The 11,975-nt window shown below is 31.0% G+C and overlaps 2 protein-coding genes and 1 pseudogene across 4 annotated transcripts; all 3 read left to right on the top strand.

Moving 5' to 3' along the window:
• The first annotated feature begins 4,643 nt into the window (after positions 1-4,643).
• On the top strand, positions 4,644-7,711 carry LOC120153644 (chloroplast envelope quinone oxidoreductase homolog). Of its 2 annotated transcripts, XM_039165559.1 has the most exons (5): positions 4,644-4,754; positions 5,208-5,349; positions 5,925-6,016; positions 6,856-7,553; positions 7,587-7,711. In XM_039165559.1, exons 1-4 carry the CDS (start codon positions 4,680-4,682, stop codon positions 7,543-7,545), a joined length of 999 nt encoding a protein of 332 aa, XP_039021490.1. In that variant the 5' UTR covers positions 4,644-4,679; the 3' UTR covers positions 7,546-7,553; positions 7,587-7,711. The 2 variants fall into 2 exon arrangements, with proteins under 2 accessions (XP_039021490.1, XP_039021489.1); XM_039165558.1 differs by having other exon boundaries at positions 6,856-7,711.
• On the top strand, positions 7,586-9,862 carry LOC120153580 (annotated as a pseudogene).
• Positions 9,863-10,646: 784 nt separating this feature from the next.
• Positions 10,647-11,593, top strand: LOC120153566 (uncharacterized histidine-rich protein DDB_G0274557-like). 2 transcript variants are annotated; one of them, XM_039165490.1, is made up of 4 exons: positions 10,664-10,734; positions 10,768-10,976; positions 11,260-11,396; positions 11,492-11,593. In XM_039165490.1, exons 1-4 carry the CDS (start codon positions 10,678-10,680, stop codon positions 11,524-11,526), a joined length of 438 nt encoding a protein of 145 aa, XP_039021421.1. In that variant the 5' UTR covers positions 10,664-10,677; the 3' UTR covers positions 11,527-11,593. The 2 variants fall into 2 exon arrangements, with proteins under 2 accessions (XP_039021420.1, XP_039021421.1); XM_039165489.1 differs by having other exon boundaries at positions 10,647-10,976.
• Positions 11,594-11,975: the final 382 nt, after the last annotated feature.

Raw genomic sequence — 11,975 nt, 5'->3', positions numbered from 1 at the left:
TTGTTCCTATTCATCTTTATCGTCAAATTTGAATCAAACCCTTATGTAAGTCTTGATTAAACCTAATCTTTTATTTGATTCGCTACTCACTTAAAACTTGGGACCCGAGACACTATTGTTCTTTTACAGTTATTTAATTCGAGTTATTTAAGTCGAGTCAAATTTATTGTTCATATTTTAAGTTTAAGTTGAGTTTAAATTTGCAAAATTTAAAAAATCAAACATTAAAATGACAATATTTTAATCTATAGTTAAGTAATTTATTTTTTCACGATTTGGTTTTAAATCCAAAAAAAGTTGATCAAAATCGTATATTACACGTGTAACTTCAATTCATCCTTTTGAGAATAAAATTTTCATTATTTCATTTTAATTTCTTAACTTTATATTTTATTCAATTTTGTCCTCCAATTATAACCCTCTATAAAAAATTATTCCCATCAATTCCTTGATTATCTCATGCTCTCATCAATAAATTGTCATAAAAATAATATTACAAATATATTATATAGCTTTAGACGTTTTGATTTATTAAATAATATTACAAATCTTATTACACGTGTGAGAAAGAATATGATAAAATTTATATGTATATCATATATGATTAAAGAATAATTTAAATAAGAATCAATCAGTACCATAAAATTGTAAATAGTTAAATTTAAATTTGAATAGAAACTCATAAAGTATATTCAATTTGACTCGACTCAAATTTCTAAATTTAACTCGATTTTTTTAAAATGAAGTTTGAATAATAAAATAGTGTTAGTAAATTTGAGTAGCTAATTTTTTTCCATATTCGACTTGACTAAATTTGATCAAATATTCACCTTAATTATAGTATTATTGTGATGGTTCTTGATACCGTCACGATTACTCACCTTAATCTTATCAAGCGTTGGATGTAAGATTCATTCAAGATCATACCTAGTTTATTTAATTGATTGTGTTTATTCTATAATTTTAATAGTGTATATTTCACATTATTTTATTATTATTAATATATATGTTTCTATCTTCAAAATTATTTCTAAATCCTCCATCTATGATATACAAGTTTTTCTTATGAACGAGTTGAAAAATATACTAATATATATTAGGGTAAACTATATGTTTAATATCTAAACTATCAGTTTCGTTTCGTTATAGTATATAAATTTTTATTTGTTTCAAAATCATATATAACATTTATTTTTTATTTTGTTTTAGTATTTTGCCATTAAAAACTTAGCGGAACAGTTATAACATAACATTTTTTATGGGTAAATTACCTCATTCGTCACTCAACTATAATCTCACTCTTATTTTGGTCACTAAAATTTATTTTTTAAATTTAATTACTTAACTTTCAAATTACTCCTAATTTGATCACTCTATCTTTCAAATTTATTTTTTTTATTTTAATTATATATTAATAAAATAGTAATAAAAATGTCATGTCACAAAAATTATTAATAAAATGAATTAGAGTGATTAAAATATGAGTAATTTGAAAGTTGAGTAGTTGAATTGAATTTTTTTAAATTTTAGTTACCAAAATAGGAGTGAGAAGATAGTTAAGCGATGAATGATGTAATTTACCCATAAAAATTCCACTTGGAACAATTCTATTAAGTTTTTAATGATTGGATACTAAAATAAAACAAAGAATAAAAGTTAGATATGATTTTAAAAAAATAAAGTTTAGGCACTAAAATAAAATAAAACTGATAATTCAAGTATTAAACTTGTAGTTTATCCTATATATATTAATTCATTAAAAAGGTTGCTGAAAAATTAAAAATGGATGTCCCTTGCTCTCATATGTAATAGGTAAGGGGGAGGTAAGATAGTAGGCTGCCCCCAATACCAGGTTGAGAGCAACTTCCGTAAAAGACCACCGAATTATGAAATGCCCTCCGTGGGACTCGATCCCACGACCTCAAGGTTAAGAACCTTGTGCTCTACCAACTGAGCTGGATAGTCATCTATCTTACCTTATGTCTCTTTTTTAAAACATTTGTCTTGTTTAATGAGAGGTAACATAATATAAGGTATAAGAAAATGAAGAATCAGAAATATTAATATTTTTAATATTTTTTATAGAGCGTTATTTAAAATATTATATTTTTACTGAAAATATTAATATCGGGTGCTACCTTAAATGTTATTTTTTCCTACCAAAAATGTTAATAGCGGAAATATTCATTTTATGTTGCAAAATTAACATTTTCGGTAGAAAAAATTACATTTTAGATAGCGTTTTTTTTAACATTTCCGGTAATACTTTTTCTTAACCTTATATTAAACTACCATACAACAGAACTACCCTCATTATATTTAACAATTTAATTAATAATTAATGATTACTTGGATTTATAAAAATGACTTTAAGATTTTAATTTATTGGTAAATTATAAATTTCAGCACGTAACTTTACTCTCTCTCCAATTTTGCTCATCGAAGTTTAAAAATTTTCAATTTCTTCATTGAACTTAACACATTGAGTTTTTTTTTGTCACTCTGTCGTTAAATAGTTAACGGCGTTAAAACGACGCCGTTTAAAAAAACAAAATTTTCACCAAAACGATATCGTTTTGCATCTATATAACAACCCATTTATAACGCTATTAGTGAGAAAGCTGCTGAGTGACCCAAAAAATCAAATGTATTAAGTTCAGTGAAAAATTAAAAAGATTTAAAATACAATGAATGAAATAAGAGAGAGTAAAGTTCAGTTACCAAATTTGTAGTTTACCCTTAATTTATTGGGTGACCTTACGATTCTTTTATTGGTGGAATAAAAAAATCGAATTTTATTAACAAAGAATGCTTTCGAAATTTGGCATTTTGAAAGCGATGCCAAAATCAAGAAGGATATATAGGTTTGAGTTTAATACATTTATTATATTTGAAAATCTTAGGCACGCTCAATCTTATTATAATAAATAACTAAAATATTAAATTTATATCTAATTAAAATTCAATACTTTTATTTAATTTATCATATATTTAATTTATTAATATTATTATTTAAATAATTATTTTATAACATAAATAAAAAAATTAAATGATTAAAATAAAAATTTAATATTATACTTATATAAAATAAAGAATGCACTAAATCAAACTGTTGCGAACAATTCCTTTGTTATTATTGACCTTTTTTTCGTTTTGGGAAATTGTCTCTAATATCATGTTTGAAAAAACAATTCTTCAAATATTTACCGATTATTTTTTAGACTAAGCCCTTGTTTGTTTTCACTCTTCCACCTCTTCAAACCTCTTATGTCTACGCCATGCAGACCACGTGCAAACATTAAGCTTTGCAGACCGTTTGTTTTTTAGAAGACAAAAGTTCTTCTAACGTCCGCGCGAGCTCTTCTTGGTGCAAATATGGTTTTATGTTTTCAAAGGTCTTCAAACTCTTCAATAACAATTATAAAATATGGTTATTTATTAAAATAATTTTAAATAATTTAATAAGGTTATTTATTTTAAAATAATTTATTTTTAATAATTTATTAATATGAATTGATTTATTTTAAATAATTTATTAGTATGGATTGATTTATTTTAAAATATGGATTAATTTATTTTAAATAATTTATTAGTATGAATTGATTTATTTTAAATAATTTATTAGTATAGATTGATTTATTTTAAAATATGGATTGATTTATTATTATAGTTGTATGAATTGATTTATTTTAAATAATTTATTAGTTAAAACTGAACCACCAAATAAATGAGGTCGCATGATAATCTCGGCGTCTTCCCCTTGGCAATGTAATAATGACCCTAGTTTAGGGTTATTTGATATTTGTCACGACTGATTAAAATGACGTTTATTTATTATCATGTTAATCTTTCTTACTTTGAACACTCAGATTAAATTTAGATACACTATTTATATTCACGAATCGATGACCTATGTATAAAGGGATAAAATTATTTGAATTTGAAGGGAAAAAAAAAGAAACAACTTTGCTGACAAATTACAATTAGACGACATACAATTCTACGTACAATTAGAAAATCTAAATTATATATAAATTTTGTATTTTATTACTTATTTATTATACTTTTTAGTTTTTTAATATAATTTTTTTTTTATTTTGATCAGACGAATCTTTGAATATATTAAACAACTTTTCTATTTTGATTTATAGGTGATATTTTAATAGATTTGTTTCCTTTTGTAGTTTGTTATTTAATGCAATCAAATATATTCGTATATATTTTTTATTCGAGTTTTTAATATGTTTTTAATATTTTTCTTATATAATCATTGTATAGTCTTAAACGATTAATTTTTGTGTGATTATAAAAAAATATTAATTAGGTATTTAATTTATGATTGTTGTTATAAAGTTTCATTTATAATTTTGAATATTTAATTTTTTAATAAAATCAATGATTATTTTTTAAAAATAAAACAAAAATATCACAAATATTATTTGGTCAAAAAATAAAACGTATCGAAGTGGAAACCACCGCTCTCATCTGAAAAATGGAATCCATCGAGAGATTTCTGGCTAAATCATAGAGGGTATGTCCGTCAAATTACAAAAGTGGACCCCATTTGGATTTTTGGTTGTTAGCTCTAGCGGTTAACAACAATATAAATCCAGGTACGATATCCAATCAGCGAAATTTACTCTCCTCCATTTTCCTTTAAATTTTCTCTTCTCAAACTCATGAACAAAATGGCTGAAAATCTGATGCGCGCTCTTCAATATAGCGGCTATGGCGGAGGAGCTGCTGGTTTGAATGTAATCCCACTTCATTTTATAATCTATTTTTTTAAGTATTTATCTTATAATTTTCTGGATTGAGGTATTAGTTCGTTTTTTATGTGGACGACATTTCGGTCAAGGTTTGTTAATCTAGTGCTTATATTTGATATTTTCTCTTTGAATTCATAATTCTATTGTTTAAATCTGCGATTGAAAGGTTCTAAATGAATTGAATATTGAGGGTCGTGAGGCGTTAGGAAAGTGGGATTTTCAAGAAAGGAAAGAAACTCGGGGTTCTCTTTTCGGAATTAAATTTCCAAAAAGGGTATGAGAATGAGAGATTAATATTTGATAGTGATTAGAGAAGCGTTAACCTTTTATTTTGGAGATGCTTTTTTTTTTCCACTATTTTCTTGCCTGATATAAACTTGAAGATTTATTGCCAGTGACTTGGTGTTATAACGGCTGTGATTTTTTTTACTGTTACAGCATGTTGAAGTTCCGATCCCTACTCCAAGTCAAGGTGAAGTTTTGCTTAAACTGGAGGCAACTAGTCTAAATCCAGTTGACTGGAAAATTCAGAAAGGGATGCTGCGCCCATTTTTACCTAGAAAATTCCCCCACATACCTGGTAATTTATTTATTTTCTCCTTTTGACAGTTTCCGTCTCTAAATATTCGAAATTTCCTTTTTACTTGGCTAGTGGCATTTGTATTTAATTAACACCATCTGTTATGTATAAGTTACACCACCAGCCAATGAAATATGGGTTTGTAGAAGTAACATGTCAAATTCCCAAAGAGGGTTTTATGGAAAATGACTTAATGCTTGCTGGATCATTTGATGTTGTAATCAAATTTGCGTCTGTGTACATTTCCGGGTTTTGCTTTAGCGACAGTTGTTAATGGAAAAAATGTGTAGATTGTTAACTACGGCTACCATTAAAGAACATAATTTGTTTATATGTGAAGGGATATTGATACAGCCTTGAAGACTTATTCTCACTTTTCTTTGTCATTAAGTTAACGTTTTAAAACATGGGAACTTGATATCTCAAAAGAAAAGTTGGCTAGCTATATACCCCTTGCAAGTTATTTAAAAGAATCCAACTCTAATTTGTCAGTAAATTTTGCAGTTTTCTTTCTGTTGATATTTGGATTCCCACTTTTCAGTCATCAGCTAAAGATTTTATTTTTCCTTGTACAGCTACTGATGTAGCAGGAGAAGTCATAAAGGCTGGACCAGGAGTCACGAATTACAAAGCTGGGGATAAGGTTGTGGGTATGCTTAATCATTTTGTAAGTTCTCATTCTCATTCTCAGCTAGCATGTCATTAATCATTCTGAGAACGTTCAGAAATGATGTTTCTTCATGAAGATTGGAAAAGCACTAGCTTTTTACTAGCGTGATCGATAACAATTTAGAAAGTAGTTGATGTTTTTGGGTAATAGCTCAAGCAATTAATTGTGTTGAGCTGAGTGGGGCTTCAGGCTACATTCTTGGGGGGGGGGGTGGAATTCATCATAGCTAAAAATTCCAGTTCTTAATCCAACAACGAAGAAACACTAGTAAATTGTAATCCCCTTTAAAGTATTTTTAAGGACTTGTATTACCTATTTCTGTTCTAAATAAACCACGTCAGTGTTCCAATGAATGACATTGGTTAACCTTAGCCATGACAACTGGTTAGCATTGACCTGCTTGCTTGCTTGGATTAATCAAAGTAAATGAAGGCAGTGTGTCAAGTCATCTTCAGAATGTAACTTTTAAATGGTAAACCTTCCTTTGAAAACTTTGGGCTTCCCATTTTTTGGTTGTATTGATAATGACGGTTGAGAGAAACATATGTATGTGTGATGTTTCACTGTCTTATTTGTTGGTTCAAACTATTGGAACATCCTAAGATGCAAGATTTAATTACAACTAAATTTTCATATTGAGTCGTATCATGTTTAGAATTCAACCATCCTTTGTCAGTATGATTCGTTTCTGAGAAATGATTTAAACTTATCATTTGGCCATTTGGCGGGGGAGAGAAACCTAGATGTCGTTATTGCAGGCCAATGGTATGGTGAATTTATCACCAATTCAGTGTATCATGTCAATTGTTGTGGTTATGATTATTTTGCTGTGATAGAATGGAGGTGGACTAGCTGAATTCGCTGTGGTTAAGGAGAGTTTGACGGTTGCAAGGCCTCCAGAAGTATCTGCTGCTGAAGGTGCAGGCTTGCTCGTTGCTGGTCTCACAGCTCACCAGGCACTCACCCAGTCCGCTGGGGTCAAGCTTGATGGAAGTGGCCAGCAAGTAAATCTTCTGATTACTGCTGCCTCAGGTGGTGTAGGTCAATATGCAGTTCAACTGGCGAAGCTTGGAAACACATATGTGACAGCCACTTGTGGGGCTCGTAATATTGATTTAGTCAAGAGCCTTGGAGCAGATGAGGTTCTTGACTACAAAACTCCCGACGGGGCGGCTCTGAAGAGCCCTTCTGGTCACAAATATGATGCAGTAATCCACTGTGCAATGGGCATTCCTTGGTCTACCTTTGAGCCTAATCTGAGTGCAAACGGGAAGGTAATAGATATAACTCCTGGTCCTAGTGCTTTGCTAACTTTTGCAATGAAAAAGCTTACCTTGTCAAAGAAGCAGCTGGTTCCGCTGCTTATGATTCCTAAGAAGGAAAACCTTGAGTATCTTGTAAACTTGGTGAAAGAAGGGAAGCTTAAAACAGTAATTGATTCAAAGTATTCCCTGAGTAAGGCTGACGAAGCATGGGCTAAGATCATGGATGGCCATGCCACTGGTAAGATAATCGTGGAGCCTTAAATGTCACTTGATTCTTACAGTAGCTGTAAGCAATTAAACAATGATGCTTGGAGGTGATGTTGCTGGTAGTTGGTTGTGTTTAGGTATCGATTGCTGGTAATACTATGGATAATCAAGATTTGTGGACTTTGTTATTGAAAATTATGTTTATGAAATGTATGTTGAAGATTACACTTTAGATGTGGCTCCGAGATTTTTCTTTCTTATTTGTGTTGTCAGCTCTGTATCCGCATATTGTTCCTACTTGTTCCTGGATGACCATTTGCACAGTGATGTTTAAATGTTGTAGGGCCTGGATTTGTATGCCTTTTTCACTGTGTTCATATGATAGGGGCCATAACTTGTTTTTAGGATGACCTTCATCCGTTTGTTTTTAAATTTTTTAAATAAATTTTGAGAATATTTATTACGATCTGTTTGTAAAATTATTTTTTTACGATTGAATGTTTAAAAAGTTATTTTTTTATATATAACTTACATTATAAATATTATATTTTTTATAAATGAAAGATATTTTAAATATAATTATGATATGAAACATTACCATCATTGATGCGCAATATTTGTTGAGAATTCTATCAGGTTTTCACAGTATAGTATTGTTTTTGTGTAGATTTGTAGTGTTATTCTTGTCTTGTTTTGATTTGAAAATTTTAACTTTTTTTAATTTTATGTTAGCTGTTAGATCTGATGTCTATAAAAAAATTAAAAAAATCATTTATTAATTTTCTTTTAAAAACTATAAACATATATGATTATAAAATTATATTATTTTATTAATAATACCTTTTTATTTATTCTAAAGATTACTGATTGAGTTATTTAAAAATATAAATGTACGAGTCTAAAGAACTCATATTGTTGTTTATAGTTTTATATCCATAAAATATAATAAAATTGAACAAGGGTTGAAAGATATTAAAATCTTCAAATAAGAACGATATATAAACTTATTCTCTGTAAATAAAATATAAATTTTAAAATAAATTGTAAAATAGTCCAAAGATTTCTTAGGTATTTAAAATTATGTAATAGAGATTAGTGTGAGCCGTGAGGTTAGTTAAATATTATCTGCAAAAAAAAAAAAAAAAATTGGATTAGGGGTATATTCGTTAATTTAAGCATGTGTGATTAGGGATGGACTAAGATAACTAGCATGAATCCACTTCACTTGAGAATGCAGAAAGGGGTGGTGTGGTCATTCTAACCTTGCAAATTCCCCGACATCCCTGGTACCCTACTTTTTCTCTTCATCACTAGACATTGCACTTGTCTTCAAGCTACAACTTTTGGTATTGGATTATTGATGTCGCAGGAGAAGTCGTAAAGGTTGGATCAGGAGTCCAGAATTACAAAGCCGGAGATGAAGTCGTGGCTGGTTCTTTCTGTAAGTTTTCATTCTTATTCTTCTTGTCTATGTTAATCGGGTGAGGGTGACACTTACTCAGGCCACATAGTTGGTTCAAGTTAGGAACGGATCTAGAAACACTATGTCCCTTATTCAAGCTATAGGAACATTCCCGAGTCCCAAATTTTTGCTCCTTATCCCATTCGGTATCATGTCTATAATGCAATCATCTTGTTTGCATGGCTATCATTTCTGAGTAATTAATGCTTAAAATATGTTCGTTTGATAAACGAGCTTTGTTTTTCATCAATTTATCATCTTTTATGCCATTGGCTATGGCCTTGTTTATTTATGAAGGCATATTTTGCAATGACCAAATGAGTATGGAGGTGCAGTAGCTGAATTTGCGGGGATAAGGAGAATTTAACAGTTTCAAGGCCTCCAGAGGTATCAGCCGGTCAAGGTTCAGCTTCGCAGATCGCTAGCCTCGCAGCTCACGAGTGCCTGCTCTGGACCGCCGGGTTCAATTACAATGGAAGTGAACAGCGTCGGTCAATACTCACTACTCAGTTCAACTAGCAAAGCTCGGAAACAGCCACTTGTGGTGCTCGTAACATCGACTTAATCAAAAGCCCGGAAGCCGGTGAGGTTATAGACAACAAGACCCCCGAAGGGGCAGGTCTGAAGAGCCCTTCAGGTCTCAAACATGGCGCCTTGGGCTTTCCTTGGTCTACTTTCGAGCCTAATTTGAGTTAAAACGGCAAGGTATTCGACGTTACTCTGGAAAAGCTTGCGTTCTCCAAGAAACAACTGGTTCCAATGATTATGACGCCCAAGAAAGAGAAGCTTGTGAAAGAAGGAAAGATTAAAGCAGTAATTGATTCAAAGCATCCCTTAAGTAAGGCGGGGGAGGGTTGGACATACCACCAGGAAGTTTATTGTGGAGACTTGAGTTTATGAAATATTACTTTGCAGTGGCTTTAAAACAATACAAACGAGGATTAGAGTTTACCTGTTGTTGATGATTCTATTGTTTCATCAGGATTTGTGCATTTTGTTTTTGAAAATAATGTTTATGGAATGTAAGTATCTTTTTTTATTTTTTAGAAGTAAGATATATGGTAATGGATTAAAGTAGCATATGAAATTAAAATTATTTTATTAACATTACATTAAGTAATTATTCAATGCATATTTAATATTGTATATGATGAGAATCCACTAAGTGATCTATATAGAATAAAAATATGTTATTTTTCTTAAAAGTTTCGAGTTTGAACAATTACATCTGGTGTACGAATTATCAATAACTCGAAAGATTTTATTTAATGTTGAGTGTTTTCGCTCACTTTTATTATTTTTTACTCATAAAAATGATGATAATAAACTTAACCTATGGCCATGAAAGGTTGGCCATTGGAGCAGAAGAATGTTGAGTTCGGTGAGATGAACAACGTTGTGCAAAATAAAGGTGGAGGCCAATCAGCTACTAAAATTTAAGCAAATTTTTCTTCAGCTGATAACGGAGGATAAAACTAAATTGTAAAATATGATAAATTAAATTATTTTAAATTAAAAGAAAATTAAAATTATTATGTTATTACATTATATCACAATTTCAATTATATTTTTAATTTTAATTGTTCACAATTAAAATAAAATGAAAATATAATTAAAAAATAACTTAATTGACAAAAAATAAATTATTAATACTAAATACTCCCTTTATTTACAAACCCTAGAAATTAGTGAACACAGACCAGGGGAATTTGAAGATTACGCACATGGAACCTTCGTCCCACTGCGAATCATGGAGGCCACCGTATCCAGTACCGCATCACTACCACCACCCCAACCCTCACCCCCACCACCATCCCCATCCGATGATCCACCATCCTCGTCACCACCATCACCACTACCGCCACCACCATCATTATACAATAAGCTGCCCTCTCCACCACCACCACCACCTCATTACTTGTCATTCTCACGTAAGCCCTACTTTAGCTCCTCTTCCTTTGCAGAACCACACGAATTTGGAGTCCACAACTACGCAAAACGAAGCTCACCACTGCGGCAATCCGTAAGTTCCTCCATCACTGATTCTTCTTTCGATTCTGAAAAAAAGGAGATCCCCAACTAACCCATTTCTGCATTCTGTTCTCAAATTCATGACATGGGTTTTCATCACAGAGATTAGTTAATGAAATCTTGAATTGAAAATTTGGTTGCCAAGATTATGTTGAGCCCGGTACATTGAGCAAGTAATGTGGAGCTTTTAATAGGAATTAAACGGATTTCTCAATCCCCCGCCATTTTGATTTTCTTGCTTGGGTTTTGTTTTTCTTTGTTTGATTAACAATCAGAGTGTTGGAAGAGCAAGAACCGGAGTATGAAGAATTACAAGACATAAAGGAAGAAGAGGAGGAGGATGAGCCCATTTTTGTTCTAACAGATGAATGGAGGGAGTTTTTTGCAAAATCCGAAGCAAAGAGAAAATTAGGTAATCCATTCTTCTACTTCTTTTTTCATCTGATACTTTGTGCTTGCGAAGCTTAGTTTTATGACCATCATGTGTATTTTATTTGTGTGATACAGAGAAGAAGAAGGCTAAGAAGAAACAGAAAAATTAAATCCTGGGAATACTTTTATTCAACATGAGGCTGATGCAAAGATTATTGGTCCATCACCTTCACCATGGTTAAATCAACTTGTTTCTTACTCGAATTGCTTAAGACTTGAATCATATATGTTTGATCTGCAATGATTGAATTCATAGTACTGAGATTCATCAAAATCTTTGATGTAGTAATTGTAGAATCACTCTAGTCATCTACCTGCAAACCTCTAATAGTACCACTGGTAGATATCATACAGAAACCGGTAGGTTAAATCAAACCAGAGATATACATGGTTTCACTTCTTCCTGAACCATATTTGTCTGTTTTACATTTGCTTACAACAGACGAGACAACAACATCCAGTCATGCAATGCAAGGGTGCATGCCAGTGATTGTCAGAGCTAAAGGTGACAATAAGATCATTCAGATCAGATTCGAGTCGGATCAAAATTGGTCTAGCA

This window comes from Hibiscus syriacus, unplaced genomic scaffold (assembly GCF_006381635.1).
Source record: "Hibiscus syriacus cultivar Baekdansim isolate YM2019G1 unplaced genomic scaffold, ASM638163v2 tig00111101_pilon, whole genome shotgun sequence".
NCBI lineage: Eukaryota > Viridiplantae > Streptophyta > Magnoliopsida > Malvales > Malvaceae > Hibiscus > Hibiscus syriacus.
This window is presented reverse-complemented; position numbering and strand designations above follow the sequence as displayed.